This window comes from Salvelinus namaycush, chromosome 34 (assembly GCF_016432855.1).
Source record: "Salvelinus namaycush isolate Seneca chromosome 34, SaNama_1.0, whole genome shotgun sequence".
NCBI classification, from domain to species: domain Eukaryota; kingdom Metazoa; phylum Chordata; class Actinopteri; order Salmoniformes; family Salmonidae; genus Salvelinus; species Salvelinus namaycush.
This window is the reverse complement of record NC_052340.1, coordinates 9,778,632-9,799,829: the sequence shown is the minus strand read 5'-3', so window position 1 is coordinate 9,799,829 and position 21,198 is coordinate 9,778,632. Positions and strand designations below refer to the sequence as shown.

At 43.1% G+C, this 21,198-nt stretch overlaps 1 protein-coding gene and 2 pseudogenes across 7 annotated transcripts; 1 reads left to right on the top strand and 2 right to left on the bottom strand.

Moving 5' to 3' along the window:
- Window positions 1-211: 211 nt before the first annotated feature.
- On the bottom strand, window positions 212-5,403 carry LOC120029161 (annotated as a pseudogene).
- Window positions 5,404-6,011: 608 nt separating this feature from the next.
- On the top strand, window positions 6,012-7,465 carry LOC120029160 (annotated as a pseudogene).
- A 688-nt stretch (window positions 7,466-8,153) lies between these two features.
- On the bottom strand, window positions 8,154-20,981 carry LOC120028326 (inositol polyphosphate 5-phosphatase K-like). Of its 7 annotated transcripts, none has more exons than XM_038973533.1 (14): window positions 20,961-20,981; window positions 17,594-17,699; window positions 15,182-15,286; window positions 14,749-14,857; window positions 14,319-14,435; window positions 13,981-14,156; window positions 13,679-13,790; window positions 13,242-13,351; window positions 12,959-12,985; window positions 10,411-10,651; window positions 9,940-10,077; window positions 9,773-9,856; window positions 9,592-9,696; window positions 8,154-9,401 (listed from the first exon to the last, which is right to left on the bottom strand). In XM_038973533.1, exons 2-14 carry the CDS (start codon window positions 17,686-17,688, stop codon window positions 9,339-9,341), a joined length of 1,482 nt encoding a protein of 493 aa, XP_038829461.1. In that variant the 5' UTR covers window positions 17,689-17,699; window positions 20,961-20,981; the 3' UTR covers window positions 8,154-9,338. The 7 variants fall into 7 exon arrangements, with proteins under 7 accessions (XP_038829461.1, XP_038829463.1, XP_038829460.1 ...); XM_038973535.1 differs by lacking the exon at window positions 20,961-20,981 and adding an exon at window positions 18,796-18,947 and having other exon boundaries at window positions 14,749-14,827; XM_038973532.1 differs by lacking the exon at window positions 20,961-20,981 and adding an exon at window positions 18,796-18,946.
- Between the last annotated feature and the right edge of the window lie 217 nt (window positions 20,982-21,198).

Here is a 21,198-nt window from a genome sequence, read left to right as displayed (position 1 = left end):
CAAATAGACAGCTTTTAAAAATGATATATATATAATAACACCATTTAAAGTAAGAGGAAGGAAACTTCAATTTGATACACAATCATGATGGGTCTGGCAAATACAGCACACACACGACGCTATCACTGTAGATAAACACGCTCCACAATCTGATCCTCCTTTTCTTCAAACCCAAATATTGTATTAAAATTGCTGCAAACAATATAAGCACTCCAGCTTTCCATCATAATGTATACCTCATATTTTATTCATCAGTGAAAATGCTAGCCCGGGTATGTCAGCATAAGCTAAAGAGCCCCACTATAAAGTCAGTGTGGCCATGGTCTAGGCTTGTCCCAGATCTGTTGATGCAAGTCAGCACAAACAGATCAGGGACCAGGCTTGTCATGGTGGGAGTGGTATTCAGAAGCTGTTGGTGGAGATGTGCTGGCGGAGCTGGGTGCAGATGACCTCGTCGATGTAGAGAGAACGGGACTTGACCTGGATCTCCTCTTCCAGGATCAGCTGTGAGCGGGTCAGGGCCTGCACCTCCATCTCCGACTGGGCCTGGGCGTCTTGTAGTCTGGGGGGGAGGGTCACAGGGTTGATACAGAGCAATGGGAGGCTACTACAACTCATGGCAAAAAGGCAAAACATTAAATATGTCATTCACATAATACATTTAGAAGAGTCTCTTAACCAGAGATGGGTGAACAAAAAAGACTTGAAATGAAAGCTGTGATATCCTGTTTGTGTAACAAAATCATGAGTATGGTGAATCTCTAATCAGTGGGTTGTTAGGATAACTAATCTTATAATTCATACAGAGCTAAAACATGACTGTAAACTACTATAAAATAGCTTGAGTTGTAATGGAAGTGAAAATAGTGGTCAGAGACCCTAGACAAGTAGGAAGAGTTAGGTACAGTAGACAGGAAGGTGGGGTGCATTGTCACCTCTTGATGTGTGCAGTGAGCTACTGGACCTCGGAGAGCAGGCGGACCTGGACCGGGTCATGGTAGAGCTCGATGCTGGGTCTCTGGCTGCGAGCGGACAGCCGTGTCTGAGCCACCTTCAGGGGACCTGCTTTGTCTTTGATGGCATGCATGGTCTTCGCAGGGCCTCCAGGTTCCACTCCTGGCTAGCCACCTCTGACAGAACCTTTTTAGTTTTTAGGGAGAAAGGAGGGGAATCATTCCAGTAACTAATCATGGGGGGATTAATTTCAGTAACACAGTGCGACAGGTAGCCTTCGGCCAGTAACCGAAAGGATTAGTGCGACAGGATCACTAAACCCTAATTGCCCCTGTAAGTCATTCTGGATAAGAGCGTCTGCTACATGATGAAAAAAGAATCACGGGAATGGCCTGGGTTATGCATATAAAGTACGTTTCTCTTCACATTGCTGCTGACCTTTGCCAGGTGGTCCTCCAGTTGTCCTTTGGCTGTCTTGGTCTCCTGGACCTGCAGCCGGAGGGCATTGCCCGTAGCGTTGTGCTGCCTGCACATGTCAGCAGCTGTCTGCTCCAGGAGGCTGTCCACCAGAGCCCTCAGAGACAGGGAGTTGTTCTCGTGCTCTGCTTTGAGGATGTTGATGTTGGAGAAGGTCTCCTACTCCTCTGGTGTCACAGTGGTACTAGGATTGGAGGGATTAAATGTTGTCATTTTTTTTGTTCAGTGTGTCATGAAAGGGAGGCAGGTTAACCTGTAGAAAAGGTTTAGATACACCTTAGCCAAATACATTTCAACTCAGTTTTTCACAATTCCTGACATTTAATCCTAGTAAAATTCCCTGTCTTAGGTCAGTTAGGATCACCACTTTATTTTAAGAATGTGAAATGTCAGAATAATAGTAGAGAGAATGATTTATTTCTGTCACGTTCCTGACCGGTTTTCTGTTATTTTGTATGTGTTTGACGGTCAGGGCGTGAGTTTGGGTGGGTAGTCTATGTTATGTGTTTCTATGTTGGTTAAAGGGTGACCTGATATGGCTCTCAATTAGAGGCAGGTGGTTTTCATTTCCTCTGATTGAGAGCCATATTAAGGTAGGTGTTTTCACATTGATTGTTGTGGGTGGTTGTCTCCTGTGTCTGTGTTTGTCGCGCCACACGGGACTGTCTCGGTTTGTTTGTTCGTTCGGTTTATGTAGTCTGTTCCTGTTTCATGCGTTCTTCGTGTCATGTAAGTTCTTATGTTCAGGTTCGTCTACGTCGTTTATTGTTTTGTAGTTTGTTAAAGTGTTTTCGTGTTTTTCCGTTTTGTTAATAAATATCATGTCATATAACCACGCTGCATTTTGGTCGAATCACTACTCCTCCTTTTCGGATGAAGAGGAGGAGGAACGCCGTTACAATTTCAGCTTTTATTTACTTCATCACATTCCCAGAAGTTTACATACACTCAATTGGTATTTTGTAGCATTGCCTTCAAATTGTTTAACTTGGGTCAAACGTTTCGGGTAGCCTTCCACAAGCTTCCCACAACAAGTTGGGTGAATTTTGGCCCATTCCTCCTGACAGAGCTGGTGTAACTGAGTCAGGTTTGTAGGCCTCCTAGATCGCGCACGCTTTTTTAGTTCTGCCCACAATTTTTCTATGGGATTGAGGTTAGGGCTTTGTGATGGCCACTCCAACAACTTGACTTTGTTGTCCTTAAGCCATTTTGCCACAACTTTGGAAGTATGCTTGGGGTCATTGTCCATTTGGAAGACCCATTTGTGACCAAGCTTTAACTTCCTGACTGATGTCTTGAGATGTTGCTTCAATATATCCACATACTTTTCCTTCCTCATGGTGTCATCTATTTTGTGAAGTGCACCAGTCCCTCCTGCAGCAAAGCACCCCCACAGCATGATCCTGCCACCACCGTGCTTCACGGTTGGGATGGTGTTTTTCAGCTTGCAAGCCTCCCCCTTTACCCTCCAAACATAACAATGGTCATTATGGCCAAACAGTTCTATTTTTGTTTCATCAGACCAGAGGACATTTCTCCAAAAAGTACAATCTTTATCCCCATGTGCAGTTGCAAACCGTAATCTGGCTTTTTTATGGCGGTTTTGGGGCAGTGGCTTCTTCCTTGCTGACCGGCCTTTCAGGTTATGTCAATATTGAACTCGTTTTACTGTGGATATAGATACTTTTGTACCCGTTTCCTCCAGCATCTTCACAAGGTCATTTGCTGTTGTTCTGGGATTGACTTGCAATTTTAGCACCAAAGAACGCGTCTCCTTCCTGAGCGGTATGACGGCTGCGTGGTCCCATGGTGTTTATACTTGCATGCTATTGTTTGTACAGATGAACGTGGTACCTTCAGGCATTTGGAAATTGCTCTCAAGGATGAACCAGACTTGTGGAGTTCTACAAAAAAAATTCTGAAGTCTTGGCTGATTTCTTTAGATTTTCCCATGATGTCAAGCAAAGCACTGAGTTTGAAGGTAGGCCTTGAAATACATTCACAGGTAGACCTTCAATTGACTCAAATTATGTCAATTAGCCTATAAGAAGCTTCTAAAGCCATTACATCATTTTCTGGAATTTTCAAAGCTGTTTAAAGGCACAGTCAACTTAGTGTATGTAAACATGTATGGAATTGTGATACAGTGAATTTATCTGTCTGTAAACAATTGTTGTAAAAATGACTTGTGTCATGCACAAAGTAGATGTCCTAACCGACTTGCCAAAACTATAGTTTGTTAACAAGAAATTTGTGGAGTGGTTGAAAAACGAGTTTTAATGACTCCAACCTAAGTGTATGTAAACTTCCGACTTCAACTGTAAGTAGGGTGGTTAGAGGAGGTATTACACTGATCTCTGCTGGCTGAAGGGAATAATGCTTCTAATGGACCTACTGTATGCAGAATGCACCGACTGTCCATCACAAGGCACTGTGACAGGCCTTCTATTTCTATGTGTAGAATAATGACGTTTGCTGCAGGTCAAACTGCATGCTGGGTGAAGAGAAGGGATTATCTTTAGTTTGAAATAATGACATTTCCTTCATTGAATTTCCTACTGCCCCACATTACACAAAGAGAAAGTGCCATCGTTTTAACCTGGTACTGCGAGGTCTGTCTGACTAGTCACGTTGTCAATATTCGGGGAGGTGTTTGTGAGGATGGAGCAGAAACCATCAATCTGCTCTGCTTGGAACTTGTCCCGTAGGTCCTTCTCTAGGTAGTACTTTGCTGAGCGGTTCAGTCTCCAGAACAGAAACATGCATTAGAAGCATTGTAGAGATCGTGAGACTTGATCGTGTGTGCGTGTGGCGAACCACTTCCTCCCCTCACCCACCTGATCTGTTCATTGGTCTGCTCCAGGGTGCGGTTCAGCAGTGATGCCACTCCCTCGATCACCTCCCTCTCCTTCATCAGTTCCCGCTCCACCTCCTCATGTACCAGGTCAATGGAAACACGCCTCTGCCTGAAACACACATGTTGATGGAGTATATACAATCACTTCCTAAAGGTTGCAAGTTTGAATCTGATGGCGGACAACTTTAGCATTTTAGCAAGTTTTCAACTACTTACTACTTTTTAGCTACTTTGCAACTACTTAGCATGTTAGCTAACCCTTCCCCTAACCTTAAACCTTTTAGCTAACCCTTGTAATTCGTAACATATCATACTAAATGCAGTGTCCTGGATTTACGTACAGAATAATAAGAAATGCTCTGAGGTTGCACTGAAGGATCTCCTTATCTGTTGGTCTTAGTCTGGTGACTCTAGGTCCCTGTTTTCTCCTCCATATATTTACTTAGATTTGTGTGTATTAGGTAGTTGTGGAATTGTTAGATTACATGTTAGATATTGCTGCACTGTCAGAACTAGAAGCACAAGCATTTTGCTACACTCGCAATAACATCTGCTAACCACGTGTATGTGAACAATACAATTTGATTTGTTGGAACAGTGAGCAGACTCCTTCCCACCTAATTGTGTATCACTGCATTTTCCAACTGACTGATTGGGAGTTTACTTCTCACCTCTCAGTCAGGCACTGCAGGGCGACTCTGAGGGGCTCGGCACACCTCTCCACCCGGCTCTTACAGGTTATCAGCACCTTAATCTCCTGACAATCTCCTCCAGCTTCTGGTCCAGGTCTGACTTCCAAAACTTGATGTCATAGATTCTCTGCTCTGAACACAGAGATAGGATGGTATGAATGACATGTGGTTGGGTATTATGAGGGGTGGTAATGTGCTATTATAAAGTGGAACAGACAGACCATTCAGTTGCAGTGATGAATCAACCACTACGTTGACAGGAACGGATTATGTTATAATCTCTATTTATTGATGTCGCTTTACGCAGTCTCTTGTTGGCATCCTGTTGCATGCGTTTGGCTGCCATGCCACTCTCCTCTATCCGCCTCTTACTCTCAGCCGTGAGTCGTTCAGAGCGTGAACGCTCAGCCTCCGCACTCCCATAATGTATTTGGTTTGCAAGCCTCCATTCTGGTAGGAACTTGGGCTGAGGATCCATCAGCCTAGACATTTCTCCACTGCAATTCTTTCAGCCTTAAAAAAAATAATCTTTCCTTTCAATAAAGACACAACAACACAAATGTCACATAAATAGCCTACCAAAGTACCAACTAAATAGCAATTGGTAACAGTAGTTAACTAGTATCAACAGAAAATGGATCTACACAACAGTAACGTTAGCAAGATAGCTAGTTGTCATTTAAAAAAAACGTTAGTAAACTAGCTAACAAACGGGGCTTGCAAGATGCCACTGAAATATAATTAGTGAACCAAACCTCTCTTCTTACCATACCTTTACTGTGCGGTGTGAAACACTGGTTCGTGTTAAAAGTTGCAACAATGTTGCCTGTCTTGTCTGCAATGAAGGAACTCAAGGACAGGTTGTAAACAAACGGTTGCTAGATCAACGCAACACATTGCAATCTTGGCGGGGCCATCAACCGCGGGAAATGTAAAAGGTCAGCGAAGTGTACATTTGGATTCTAACAACATCTGTGCGAGGCAATTTACTAACGTTAGATAGCTAGCCAACGTTAGCTATCTTAGCAACGATGTCATCCAGCAACAAAAACAACTTCGCCGACAAAATAGGCGGAAGGCTGTGTTGCTCTAGTAAGAATATGGAGATCAGTAAACTCAGAAAGGAGAATGCATATCTCAGGAAATCATTGGATGAGCTGTCTCGTCAGAAAGAAGAACCACCAGATTCTGAAAATAACAAGCTTTTATTAGCGAAAATCCTGTCAATGGAGACTACGGGAGAAGAACGCTCAGCAGCTACTGGCCAGGGACCAGGAAATCTGCTCTCTTTGCCAGCAGCCACATGTGGCAGGGGGTGAGACAGTGGCCGGTCTTCAGGCCCAGATAGACCACTATGTCAGGGAGGCGGAGCAGAGAAAAAGACTCTTCCAGTCACTCCAAGCCGAGACAGAGGATGTTAAGAACAAGCTGGTGTCCATGTCTGCTAAGTGGCAGGAGCTGGAGAGTAGTAGAGCTGGCGGTGGGTTGCAGAGCTGCCCATCAGATGGACAGGTGTCCACCACCAGTACTGCAATGAGCCATGACCACCTCAGAGATGCCCTGGAAAAGAACCAGTAGTGGCTGGCCTACGACCAGCAGAGAGAGGCCTATGTGAAGGTGGTGTTGGCCTGGGTGTTTGGGCTGGAACAGCAGCTGAACCAGGCCAAGCAGGCCCTCGCACAGCAGCATAAAGACACCCATTCAGAAGAGAGGTCAGTGCAGATACAGAAGCACTATGAGATATTGTTAATGACGACCAAGAAAGAGCTGGAAACTCAGAGAGAGCAGGTCAATACAGCCCAGAGACAACTGTCTGAGCTGCAGTGTAGGTATGACGAGAAGCAGAGAGAGGTGGGAGAGGTGAGGCAGCAGTTCCAGGCGGAGAGGCTGAGTATCCGGCAGTGTCCAGAAGGAGAAGCGCCGCTCTGGGGACAGAGAGGGCCGTCTGTGGGCTGAGATGGAGGAGCTCCAGGCCCGACTAGAGGAAAAGGAGATCAGGTGTGCTGAGCTCCTAGTAGAGGTGAATCTACTGCAGAAATCCCTACTGAGCCTGCATGAGGAGCAGCAACGCATCACAATTCTGAAGCAGCGGATCCAGGTGTCCGCCAAAGACCTGGAGGATGAGAAGCGAGACTGTCAGTATTTACAACAACAGCTCCACAAGGTGTTGAAGGAGTTACGCAAGGCAAAGGACCACTTCGCCAAACTCGAGTCAGAGAAGGGGCAGAGGGAGTTGTCCTGCCTGTACGATGCCAGCGCTCACAGCAGACCCCCAGCACCCCTGAAGCCGTCCAAAGAGAGCTTCACCTCCCCCTCTCAGGTCGTCAACCAGCTGGACGAGAGCTTCTTAGTGTCCCAGTTGCCGAGCCCAGTACCCCACCAGCACCACCGAGAGCTGCTGGCCCACCTCGAGCACTGTCTGGGCTGTACAGGAGCTGGGAGCATAGAAGTAGGCCTAGATCTATCCTATCTATTTAGATTCTAGTCCTATTTTTATGGCTGGGAGTACCCACCCCAATAAGTAGTACTCTGGAATAGGCTAGAGGTGACATATTACTATTCTAAAACGCACTAAATGTAACTTCCCATTTAAAAATGTTATAGGTGGTGCAAACGCAAGCTGAAATGTCAATGTCACTGCGTCTGTGTGTTTAGAAAAGTAAAACGTCAACCTGTATGTCTATGTACCTTGATTGCTTCTGGACTGGTTTGGCGATCAAACTGGAAATGGCGCTTACTGTATACTGTAAGGAACATTGCTTCAAGCCAATGAGTTGATCAATCAATTTATTTTATAAAGCCCTTCATAACTGTTGGAACTATTTGCTTTTATATTTTTCTCTCTTTGACTTAAGTGTAAATCAGTTGACTGGTTTCAAATACTTGATCATTTTGATGTTCAGAGACTGTTGTGAATTGTTGTTCCTAATGTCCGTTATTATTATTATCATCCTAGCATAAATCTTCCAAATACCCGTTAATAAAATGTTTTAAAAAAGCTTTCTTTTTATATTAAATGTATAGTTCTTGTTTCCAGCTAAGACGATAGTTTGTAGATTAAAGTAAACAATCTTATTACAATAACATAAAAACAGTGTAGACTACATTGTATCAAAGGTTTAAAAATGACTTATTGTATTTCTATTCCAGACTAGTGATAAATGACAGGCATCATCATTTAGAATTTTTTATTTAAGCTTTAAATAGGTTACAGTATAACATTTGTTTTCATTCATTTACCACGTTACTGAGAAAATAGAGCACTCCTAATTTTCACTATACTGTAAAAACAGAATGAAGTGGCTTGAGTAATCTTTACAAGTCAATGTACAAGCGTTTTCAATAAGCAAATAAAGACATTTGAACAGGTCTCGCTTATGCTGAAATTGGTCAAAGAAAAGTACAAGAAGTTCTATAGATTAAATGTTGATGCGTACAGAACAAGAAAGACGTGCATATTTTTTAAGAATAAGAGCAATATAATCCTTTTCAAACGCACCAATAAATAATCAAATAGGAATTCCATTAGTTTTGTACCAAAGCATCTATTGAACAGTTATCTACTGTTGTTAACATTGAGGCACTTGTTGAATCCACTGTTTTCTTAGATAACTTTCCATCCCCAATCACACTTACTTGAACCAAAATTACTTCAATAAATACCTAAACCAGTAACGCACATCTATAAAAAGGGCATGGTCATGAATGTGAACAAGAACAAATTGTGCAATATTTTTCTCGGAATGGCATAGCACAGCATAGCACAAAGCGTTTTCTTAGCAGCGGACTAAGTTGCAAAGGGAAAATGTAAATGTATGAACCATTATTTAAAACAATGTCATATTCATGTATTAACGATACCATTATATGATTGGTCAAATTTTCAAGTGAAACAGCCACGACTCTGAAGTTAATGTTCAACTTCTGTACAACCTACCTGGAACATCTGACAATGTCCAATGAGTTCTGTATCAATCCAGAGACAAAACACACACAAAAAGCATAAATACACGGAACAAAAACACAAGCTTTCCTAAAACGACGCTGCCAATCTCTCTCTGCGACTGATTTTAAAAGCGGGATCAACATCTGAACAGAACTGAAATAACCACTAGGCTACTGTTGCCGCCACAACTGGCAGTGGAGAACAAGACAGAAACAGTTATGATTCATTAAAAACAAAGTGCACTGGCCTATAGTTAAGTAACATTCCATGACTTCAGCAGCACCACAGCTTGCAGACAGGCCACCAAAGGTCAAATGTGTAACAGCATAGACGGACAGACAGTGTTAGCGGGCATGTTTGGTCCAGCAATAAAGTCTGGTCCACTCACAGGTCCTAACTCGCTGTGGCCTTTTCAAGGCCGTCGATGTTCTCCGGTGCTAGACCTTCCCTCAACGGCCACTTTGGACTCTTGTACCTAAAATCAGACGGAGACATTTCTACATTCAAACGGAGAATCTCCAATATTTTTAGTCCAGGAGTTATAGGACTAGGCTGAAGTTGCATCCAGAAAACTGGCCCAAAATGTATGTGAATGCATGAGTGTGCGTATGTATATTCTCTATGTCTGGACTGTTCTTGGTGGCTTACGGTAAACCTGCACTTACCTTAAAGGGTGAGCTAATACCCACAATGCATTGGAGCGTACTGCAGTAATAGCAGAGCACGCACTCCCCTCCCAGCAGCGGAATCTCATCCTTGCTCACATAGACCTGGGTAAACACAGAAACATATTCAAGCATCTCCATGTCATCAAACACAAAAGACACACGCACGCAGTCATATTACCTGGGCGAGCTCGTCATTAAACGAGACCTCGTCATCCTTCACCCAGGTGTAGGTAATGTAGTCCGAAACACTCGTGAATCCCACCTGGAACACAAACCTGTAAAAACGACACATCGACTATACTTCTATGATTCAAAAGAACATCAGAGGGTTAAGTCGACTCTGACCTTGTAGAGGCCTATCCAGTCCCAGGCGCTAGAAGGGAAGGGCTGAAGGGGGCTGTAGATCACTATGGCGTCAAAGTCGGCGCTCCATTCACCCTCGGCACACACGCGCACCAACGGCGTCTCGTACATCTTCCTCAACTACAGTGTGGGGATAGACAGGAGGGAACGACAGAAAATATGGAGGGAAGAGGTAGTCAGGATTGGCTAGAGGGTGAAGGAGTATAAAGCAGTATATTTGCATCATACGGTATCGTTATAAAGAGTCACATTGGAAAAGCAGTCCAGGGCCAGTATTCAAAAAGCGCCTCAGAGTAGGAGTACTGATCTTGGGTCGGTGAGTGTCGCCTCTTAGATCATAATGAATAACATTATATGGACAGGAAGGAACTGATTTTAGATCAGCACTACTACTCTTAAGACTGTTCATATGGTCTCAGATGCGGGAATTGGAAATGCTGCCGTCTCAGTCACCTCCAAGGTAAAGATGCCGATGACAGGCTTGTGGTCGCTGACGCCATACTCCATGTTGCTGGTGTACGAGTCCTGCTTGAGTTTCAGAGGGAACTCTTCCTCCTCCTCCTGCTTCTTCTTGGTGTTCTTCTCGTCCAGAACAGAGTCCCTGTCCTCGTCCTTCTCCTCCTCTGGGGGTGGCTCTTTAGGCTTCACCCGCCACAGGATCCGGTCTGTCCAGGCTGGCTTACGCATCTTACCACTGGGCAGACAGACAGACGGGCGGACGAGAGAAGAGACACGGATTTAGTGAGAGAGCGAGAGAAAGAATGATTAAGTCAGAATGGGAGAGATGGAGAGGAACCGGCAAACGGACAAGCGAAGGGATTTAGCGAGAGACAAACAAGATGTGGAGAAACAGAAAGACTGAGTTCCAAATGAACTAGTATATCACTTAGAATGCATGCCCAATACATTGAATCATTCTAGTAGTCTGCTAGTATGGATATTTGAACAAAGCCTGTGAGAGAATGACATGAGAGAGTGTGTTAGAGATGGAGAAAGTATGATGAGGTATCTCATAAGGTAGCTGGATTTCTTTAGCGTTTCCTCCATCTCCGTGTTATTTCAGTCTGCTCGACATGATGGATCAGATTCCGCAGTGCTTGCTTTGTATCCTCTCATATTCCTCATTAGTAGTCTCTCATAGCGGATTAGTTTTCCATTCGGTCTCACTGGGTGACTCATACAGTGAGTGCCCTCTCTATTGTACTGATTAGTGCACAGCGGTGGAGACCGTAAGTAACGACACTGAAACACACAAACGCAAGGTGATGCACACACAAACACATGCACCCATACAGGAATACATACTGTACAGCTACAGTGCATTGGAAAGTATTCAGACCCCTTTACTTTTGACACACTTTGTTACGTTACAGCCTTATTCTAAAATTGATCAAATGTATCGTTTTCCTCATGAATATACACACACAATACCCCATTATGACAAAGCGAAAACAGGGTTTTAGACATTTTTGCAAATGTATAAAAAAATTAAAACAGAAATACCTTGTTTAAATAAGTATTCAGACCCTTTGCTATGAGACTCAAAATTGATCTCAGGTGCATCCTGTTTCCATTGATCATCCTTGAGATGTTTCTACAACTTGATTGGAGTCCACCTGTGGTAAATTCAATTGATTGGACATGATTTGGAAAGGCTCACACCTGTCTATATAAAGGTCCCACAGTTTGGTGGCAGCATGTCTATATAAAGGTCCCATGAAGCATGGTGGCAGCATCATGCTGTGGTGATGTTTTTCAGCGGTAGGGACTGGGAGACTAGTCAGGATCGAGGGAAAGATGAATGGTGCAAAGTACAGAGAGATCCTTGATGAAAACCTGATCCAGAGCGCTCAGGACCTCAGACTGGGGCGAAGGTTCACCTTCCAATAGGACAATGACCCTAAGCACACAGCCAAGACAATGCAGGAGTGGCTTCAGGACAAGTCTCTGAATGTCCTTGAGTGGCCCAGCCAGAGCCCGATCGAACATCTCTGGAGAGACCTGAAAATAGCTGTGCAGCAACGCTCCCCATCCAACCTGACAGAGCTTGAGAAGATCTGCAGAGAATAATGGGAGAAACTCCCCAAATACAGGTGTGCCAAGCTTGTAGCGTCATACCCAAGAAGAGTCAAGGCTGTAATCTCTGCCAAAGGTGCTTCAACAAAGTACTGAGTAAAGGATCTGAATACTTATGTAAATGTGATATCCATTTTTATTATTTTATAAATTTGCTAAAATTTCTAAAAAACTGTTTTTGCTTTGTCATTATGGGGTATTGTGTGTAGATTGATGAGGGGGAAAAAAACGAATGAATCAATTTTAGAATAAGGCTGTAACGTAACAAAATGTGGAAAAAGTCAAGGGGTCTGAATACTTTTCCGAATGCTCTGCATATAGCGATGCATTACAACTATATAGTGAACAATCCAAGCAGCAGGAAAGGAGGTTGTGCTGTATATAGCTAGTAACCATGCTTGTTAGAAACTGACAGCTGCTTACGCCCACACAGAGCCAACGGTACAGTCGGCTAGCAAAGCTCCTCTCTCTCCGTATGAGTGCAAATGGTATTGTGGGAGTTAAATGAATTAGGCTTAACAAATCCAGAACACTGTGTCCACTGAGAATGGCAGCCACCTCCGCACCATGCTGATACGCTTCAATGGAATTTTCCACCGGCTTCATATGCAGAATAAAGCGACTTTGATATACCGTATGTACTGTTAGACACAACTGTGTTAGCTGTAGACAACTATGGTATTTATCACACAGCATTCACATCAGCAGAAACCCCAGAAGCGCATACACACACACAAAGAGAGAGCAAGGTCTGGGGTTCTGTAGGCACCATTTTGTGGGAGAGAGAGGCATTTTGACTTTCCATTGCAAAAATCTTTCCGTCACTGCCTTGCAACCGTTTTAGTGGGCTTATTGTGCAGGAGCAGAATACTGCTTAAGGGGGATTAGGGGGGGCATTAAGAGAGGGGTGTTTTGAGCAGCTTACTGGAAACCAAGCCATGTCCCGTGGGGCCTGTGAAGTCGAAAGAGAGCAGAGTTGAGCATTTGAAAAAATGGTGTCTTGTAAGGAGAGCAGGAGTCAGCTCAGTAAAAGCAAGCAGAAAAGATGACACAAAAGTGACAAATCTGAAAGAGTGATGCTTTATAGAGCCAAAGAGTAATACACATCAGGAGAGAAAGTGTGTGTGTCAGTGACTGTGTTTGTGCACGCATAACTCGATATGTGTGCGAGTGTTCCCATACGCCTATGACTGCACGTCAGCCATTACCTGCTGTCATAGCAGTCAGAGAACCTGTCGAATTTGTAGGTTGGTTGAAAGTCCAGAGGTCCTTCGTCAAACTCCTGCAGGAGAGCCTCCGTCTTCTTCATCATGGTCAGCTGATACAGCCACACGGAATGACAACAAAAGCATTACATTCAACATCCTCAGGAAATACGATGGCGGCATCCCGAATAGCACCCTATTCCCTTTATAGTGCACTACTTGCACTTCTTTTGGATCAGAGCCCTATGGGCCCTGGTCAAAAGTAGTGCACAATGAAGTGAACAGGGTGCCATTTGTACATCCCATGTCGTACATGCATGAAAACAAGACAACTAACTGTACGTGTGTAAAATGAAAAGCCACGGTCCCTTCTCCAATCTATGTATAGTACTGTATTGTCCAAGATAGAGCAAAACAAATGCATCCCTCATGAGTCTGACCTGGTCTTTGCTCCACAGCAAGTTGAACTTATGGCTGGTGATGCAGTTGCGCAAAAAATGCATGCCGTGATCTTGGATGCGGAAGTTCAAATCCCCAAACCAAAAGACCAGCCTGAGAGAGAGAGAGAGCGAGAGAGAGAGAGAGAGAGAGAGGCCAATGTGAACATTCAACACAGAGAGAGCACAGTAGTACTTAAAATCATATTACAAACAGATGTCAAGCTCCTCCATTTATAATACCGAAGCAGCAACTGTGTGAATATAGGAAAACACACACTCAACTGCGTTTAATGTATACTGACTTGTGGTCGAGGATTTGCGGTGTCTTTTTGGGGTCGAAGGTCTGCGTGTCCAGGATGTACTCGAACTCGTCGACGCGCTGCGAGGCGTACTGCATGTGTGCCGCCAGGTGACAGTTGAGGAAGCAGAGCATGTGGCCGTAGAAAGACAGGCGGATGGACACCCCGCCTTTATTCCCCTGTTGGGCACAAGGTCAATCAATCAAATTTATGAAAAGCCCTTTTTTACGTGAGGCTCACACACAATGCCTTATAGGTGCATTTATGACACTTTTAGTGCATTATAACACTCGCTATAAGCTGTCATAATAACTAATAACATCCCCTGAGCCTGATCTTACCCAGTAGCCGGAGATGCCTGTGCGAGAGTAGGTGTCCTGGATGTCTCTAATGAATGGAACGTGGGCCAGTTTGGAGAAGAACAGCAGTAGGAGGCCCTGCATGCGGATGGAGGACACCTGCAACACAACAAGATAGCAGACACCCTGAGATCGCTTCATCTAAACCTGGCCTATTTTCAGGCTCTTTAAGTATCCTGGAGAAAGACAAAAAGGCAGAATCAGAAGTGTGGAAGCAGAGTGGCACATAACAAGCAAATGATATTACTTTGAAAGACAAGGAGGTGAAAATAAACTGAGGACAAACTATGTTGGGAGCACATTCTTCTGTTGCCTCAGACTAAGGTTGGTGGCATGAAACTAGTTAAAACCGGTCTATGGTGCTGGAGTGGTATTATTAGTGTTATGAAGTCATATTGTCCCAGTGTTGTACCTTCAGGTAGCCTCGTGGTGCCAGGCTGGACATGAAGAGATGGCTCCAGGAGTCCTCAACGGCCATGTCTATGATGAACCTGTGAGGAGCAGAGTACACCTCCTGGAGACTATAAAACACACACACACACACACACACACACACACACACACACACACACACACACACACACACACACACACACACACACACACACACACACACACACACACACCACACACACACACACACCACACACACACACACACACACACACACACACACACACACACACACACACACAATTGTTGCCTGTAACATTAGTATTATACAAATAAACTTACTGAAGCATTTTCACCATACCACTTAGAAAAAAATATATATTTTCCTGTCATGCCATTGTACTGTGTCTTAATCAATATCCAATCAGCATGCAGTAGCTCCGCAACCCCACCCAATCACGTAGAGGTCTGGGGTCTTTGGGGAGTTCAGGTGAAGCAAGGAGCTGATGTCATCTGGAGGATCAGCTGTAGCAACATTCCACGTGACCATGTGAAGCCTGGAGGGATCGAGAGAGAGAGAAAGAGAGGGAGTGGTTAGAGAGGGGGCGATGGAAAGCAAGAGAGAGGAAAAGAAAGAGGGAGCAAGAAAGGGAGAGGGAGCGAGAGAGTACAGCAGATCATGATTCACTTGCACAGCAGTTTTCCACAAAACTCATTTGAGCAAAAGCCTGACAAATGGGACTGCAACTTTCAGAAGCTTATTTAGTTACACAACAACATCATGTTTAGCCAGTCTTGAATGGACAGTGGTGGTTGATGAAGCCTATTCATATCTCTAACCGTAGCCTATATCAATTCAGATACTGTGAATGAAGAACACTTCTCAACGAGAAACTAAGCCAATCCCTTTCCATGTCCTAAGCACAGGATAAATTGAACACTGAACATTGACTTATGATCTCTATGGTTCTAACATCATAACCTTTCAGTTCTGTTAACAAAAGGGCATTTTGTGTTATCAAATCCAAAAAAAGATAAGCATGCCAGAGATTACGATCCAGAACGGAAGAGACCGCCACACACTGCCTGCTCTGAGCTCAAGAGGCTGATCAAACAAGGGTCCACTCCAAAGCCTTAAAATCAAGACATGAAAAACATGTCTAACTTCTCCACCAACTCAGACCCTCTGCACTCAGATAAAGACAGACAAAATTGGACTAAAATGGAGAAGTCATTGCTGTACATTTTAGTCAAGAAGAATCATTAGTATCTAGTCTTACGATACTTTGTGTTCATCAACTAAACCCTTGCAACGAAGAACCATATGCAATGCATTTTGATTAAAAACAAATCATATGATGTTATAAAGACAGAGAAAGTGGAAGTCAAGTTGAAATAAGGCCAAAGAGAACAGAAAAGAGGAACCCTGCAAAGCCTATCATGTCCACCTGAAGTTCTCTTTCTTGAGCCGGTTGGCCCTTTTACCACAGATGAGGAAGGTGTTGTCAAAGCTGCCTACCATCTGCTCTTGGAGCTGGGGCGAGGGGTCCAGGTCATCCACGCAGGTCATGAGCTGGGCGAGGCGCTGGCGCAGCAGCAGGCGGCTGCCCGAGGACAGGTTGGCAGAGCCTCCGGGCGAACCGAACACCCGGCGGATCTCATCCATTGTGGGTGATCTTCTGGAAGGAATCTCAGTGTCGGGAAGAGAGGAGGAAAATATGGAGAACTAAACTGTTGCGATGAGCAGTTCAGAAAGGCAGGTGATTCTTCCTTGTTTACAAGGGGAACATTTCACTGCAGATCATTAGTTTGTCCTTTAATGGAGATTTGGATACTTGAATATTTGCAGAGATCATAGGCAGGGTCTTCTACAGTGGTCTAACTGCAGATGTATGTCCTTGGTGATTCTTTCTTGTTCCAAGATCCATCAAAGGGAGACCCTCATCACAGCACTTCCCCTTGGCATCATGTGAGAGTCTGAATTTGATATGAAAGACCATACCGAACTCCTGCTGTCACAAAAGCACAGAAATGGCTACAGATTCACCAAAGGTCCTGTCTTGGAATTCCTTACGGTATACCAGGTGGAAGAAGAGCAGCTAGGACATATCTAAAGACTAATGTATACTTTAGACGGAGCAATGATGCCTTACATAAAATCCAGCCTCTGGAAGTGAATGAGAGACATGAGAATATTTTTGGAGGGTCTGAAGTAGACTGAGAAGGATTACGGGCTAAGCAGAATCAAGAAGGGGCCACATGAGACCCACTATGTGAAAACAACCCCTTAATGTTAACTTAGTCTGTAATAATTTGCTTAACACCAGTCCACAATGACAAAAACTTTGAGCAAGGCTTAAAGAGAAACACAAAGTGGCAGTGGTAGACTTTGGGGCCCAATCATCTGCTATACTGAACTTTCCTCTGATTTGGAAAGAGTGACGTGGAATATTTCTCTAATATGTGTGGGAATGCAATGCACTGCCAAACCTAATCACAATAATACTAATGTATTATGCTCTCAGCTTTGTATTGGGTGCTGGCACTGGCAGACAATGTGAGGTTAAACTGTGTTCTGTCTGGGGGAATACAGACCTAATAAGGAAATAGTATGCCTGTGTGCATGCACTAGAATGACATTTTTGAATTGCCTGCACAGATATCAGATAACTAACAATCCAACCATGTGCAGTTCTTTGTCAGTTCAAATGCAATGCTGCCTGCATTGCTGAATATGACTCTGGGTGTGCAGTGTCCATTGACCATAAACAAATTAAATGTGCAGTGTCTCCTTAAGCACAAAACATGTTCTCTAATCAAAGTTGTTAGCCGGAGCTCATATGACCACAAGGAGACATTCAAACCTGAAAGTGTCTTCGTTGCAGCAGTTCTTCTCCATGCTGACTGAGTTCTTGACTTGTGACTGGGGGTCTTCTTTGGTATCATCGTTATTCTCCATAATCTCACCAGCTGCAAAATCATGGAATTATGATAACATTACAAACAACAAACTCATGGAATCATGATAACGTTACAAACAACAAACTCATGATATGAAAGCACAGCAATATGTTGTCTGAATAAAATAAAAAAGTATTGAATGTCAAGACAGGAACCCTAGCTTGCTAGCTAGTGTGAAATAGGGTCCACTGCTCATGACGTCATTTCTAGTGGTGTAAAGTACTTAAGTAAAAATACTTTAAAAAGTACTACTTAAGAAGTTTTGGGGGGTATCTGTACTTTACTATTTATATTTTTGACAACTTTTACTTCACTACAATCCTAATGACAATATTGTACTTTTTACTCCATATATTTCCCTGATACCCAAAAGTACTCGTTACATTTTGAATGCTTAGCAGGAGAGGAAAAAGATCAAATTCACACACTTATCAAGAGAACATCCCTAGGTCATCCCTAGTACTGCTTCTGATCTGGAGGACTCACTAAACACAAATGCTTCATTTGTAAATTAATGTCTGAGTGTTGGAGATAGCCTCAGGCTATCCGTAACTTTAAAAATAAAAGAAAATGGTGCTGTCTGGTTTGCTTAATATACGGAATTTGACATTATTTATACTTTTACTAGTACTTTTGATACTTAAGAATATTTCAAAACAGATACTTTTAGACTTTTACTCAAGTAGTATTTTACTGGGTGACTTTCACTTTTACTTGAGTCATTTTCTATTAAGGTATCTTTACTTTTACTCTAGTATGACAATTGGGTACTTTTTTCCACCACTGGTAATTTCGGATATCAATATTTGCTAACCTAACTCCCCTGCTAACTAGCTTGATCGTTACAGTATATAGTAGTTGCATGCAAACAACACTCTGAATTGCAAACGTTCAACGTTACATTGTGTTCTCTGAATTGACATTTCGGAATGTTAGGAATGTTTTTACACATTAGATGAGAAGTTAGCTACCCCAGTTATTAGCTAGCAATTAACGTAGTTCCTTTAAATTAGCTAGCTAACGTTAGCTAGCTATTGTATCTGTGTTTAGGATTACAACCGATTAAAATATAGAACAAATAATACATTTACAATGTTCTTACTACCTGGTAATGCCTGTTGTTTTGTCGTAGCCTACTCTCATTCGGATTACAGACATTTGCACGAAAAATGGAAATTGGGTGAGATTACGCAACACACTTTGTTTACGTTTTGCACATGCACTTCCTCAAAGAAGATAGCCGAGTGGCCGCGCTTCTTCTTCTACTTCTATGGTGTTATGGCAGCCCGCAAACAAGCATTAGAGGTGAATGCCCCCACCTACTGTATGGATGGTAAACTATATAAAAACATATTCATTATAGGAGAGGGATAAAAACGACCTCATACAAAAATAAACACATTCCAATTCGAGTCACATCCCGACACAGGCTCAGGGGCCTGTGAGGGCAGAACATCCTTTGACAGGATTTTATGCAACGCCTTGGCTGAGTCCCAAAAAACATTCTGCTGCACTCACAATGATTCCAATTTTCTCTGATTTCTTCTTTGTTTGTGCTGTGAAGTTTATGACCATTGCAATAAACGCTACGAAGTCCACCTTTTTCACAAGTAATATATCAGGAGCCCTTGATTGCCGAGAAACATTCACTGGTGCAGTCTCCACAGTTGCAGCATATAACCTCATCTGACATTTGATATTCTTCCCATCTGCATACACTTGATACATGCCCAAATCTTTGTAGGGGCTTGTGCACATAAGCGCTTACATGGTATGTCATAAAGCTTTACATGAGAAGGGAGAGACTTATCAAAAACAATAATTTGGATGAAGTGGGTTTCCTTACTCCATCCACCATACATGTCAGTCGGCCTGCACCAATCACTTCACCTACTTCCTCAGGTATATTATCTGCATCCCAAGAGATAACCCCCTTGACCGGCGCCCTGCTTTGGAAATACATATACAAAACATTCCATTCAAAAATCTTTTGGAGGCAGAATGCAAGCTTCTTCCGTTCCGCGGACACACAGAAAATCTGAATAAGATCAGCTCTTGTGACTCTCACATATGCCACCTCACTCTACGCATCCATGATACGTTACTCTTCGTGACTTCAAACGGATCCCCCAGGTAATATTGATCCAAGACTCCTACTATAAACAAATCTAGGAATATCTTAGTTTCTATCACAACTTCACTTGTGATAGTTTCCTTTCTTTTTCACGATTGTAGCCCATTCGTTCTCACGCTCATCTTTACCCACCCGCCATCACTTTCAAACAGAACATACATTTCCGTCAAGTCAAATCAAAGTTTATTTGTCACGTGCGCCGAATACAACAGGTACACCTTACAGTGAAATGCTTACTTACAGGCTCTAAACAATAGTGCGAAAAAAAGGCATGTGTGTTTTTTTTGTGAGTGTGTGTGTGTAGGTAAGTAAAGAAATAAAACAACAGTAAAAAGACATTTGAAAATAACAGTAGCAAGGCTATATACAGACACCGGTTAGTCAGGCTTATTGAGGTAGTATGTACATGTAGGTATGGTTAAAGTGACTATGCATATATGATGAACAGAAAGTAGCAGTAGCGTAAAAAGAGGGGTTGGCGGGTGGTGGGACACAACGCAGATAGCCCGGTTGGCCAATGTGCGGGAGCACTGGTTGGTCGAGCCAATTGAGGTAGTATGTACATGAATGTATAGTTAAAGTGACTATGCATATAAGATAAACAGTCATCTTCCCTACAGTACTTCCTCAATGAGTGAGGGTAAGTGAGGTCAGGTCAGAGGGACCATTCTAGCCAATGAGAGGGCAGGTACGCGTGTGAACAACAGGCACAACAAAGTCGTTTTTCTCAAAGTTGACAAAATGCCACATGCAACCTCTTATATCAGTACATTTTTAACTGACTAAACATTACAAAACCTATACTCTATCAAATAATTTAACACTCTCGCATAGACCTCCATACAAAAAAGGGCTTATCTCACATAGACAGATTTTGGGCGGAGTAAATCCTCTCACTTCGCCTCTTCCTCAACTCCGTCAGTGCCACAATTCTTGAATAAACGCTATGGAGCCAGATAGCTGCCAAAAGGTTGAACGTACGTATTGTTAGGATCGTAAGAAAATCCATACGTAAATTGTTAGGATCGTAAGAAAAACCATTGTGAAACATGAAACGGAACTGTTCAATTAGATCTGTAAAACGTACAAACCTTATGTTACGACTATGAATGAACATTTACAAGATAAATTCTTACTTTATGTCTCCCTTTACTCGGTTACAGATCTTTTTTATACATACAAACTTTTGTCAGGAATGTGGCATCTGCAAAGGACATGAACCGAACGTAGCTAGTTGAAGTTAGCTAGTCAACCAAGCACTTCTAGCCCTGACGTTAGAGTTGCTTTACAGCTTCCGGTTTCATTTCCAAAATAACAGTTTAGAGCTTGTGTTAGAACGGCATTCGATAACAACGTTATATCAGTAGAGAATTA

Bases quoted from the DNA above. Each gene is read 5' to 3' on its own strand.
- LOC120028326 (XM_038973533.1), bottom strand. From the start codon at position 17,688: ATGGAGAATAACGATGATACCAAAGAAGACCCCCAGTCACAAGTCAAG. The intron at 14,858-15,181 runs GTGGGGTTGCGG...TGTGTTTTATAG, and splicing joins CCAGACCTCTACGTGATTGG to TCTCCAGGAGGTGTACTCTG. The intron at 14,436-14,748 runs GTACAACACTGG...GTTGTGTTGCAG, and splicing joins CACCACGAGGCTACCTGAAG to GTGTCCTCCATCCGCATGCA.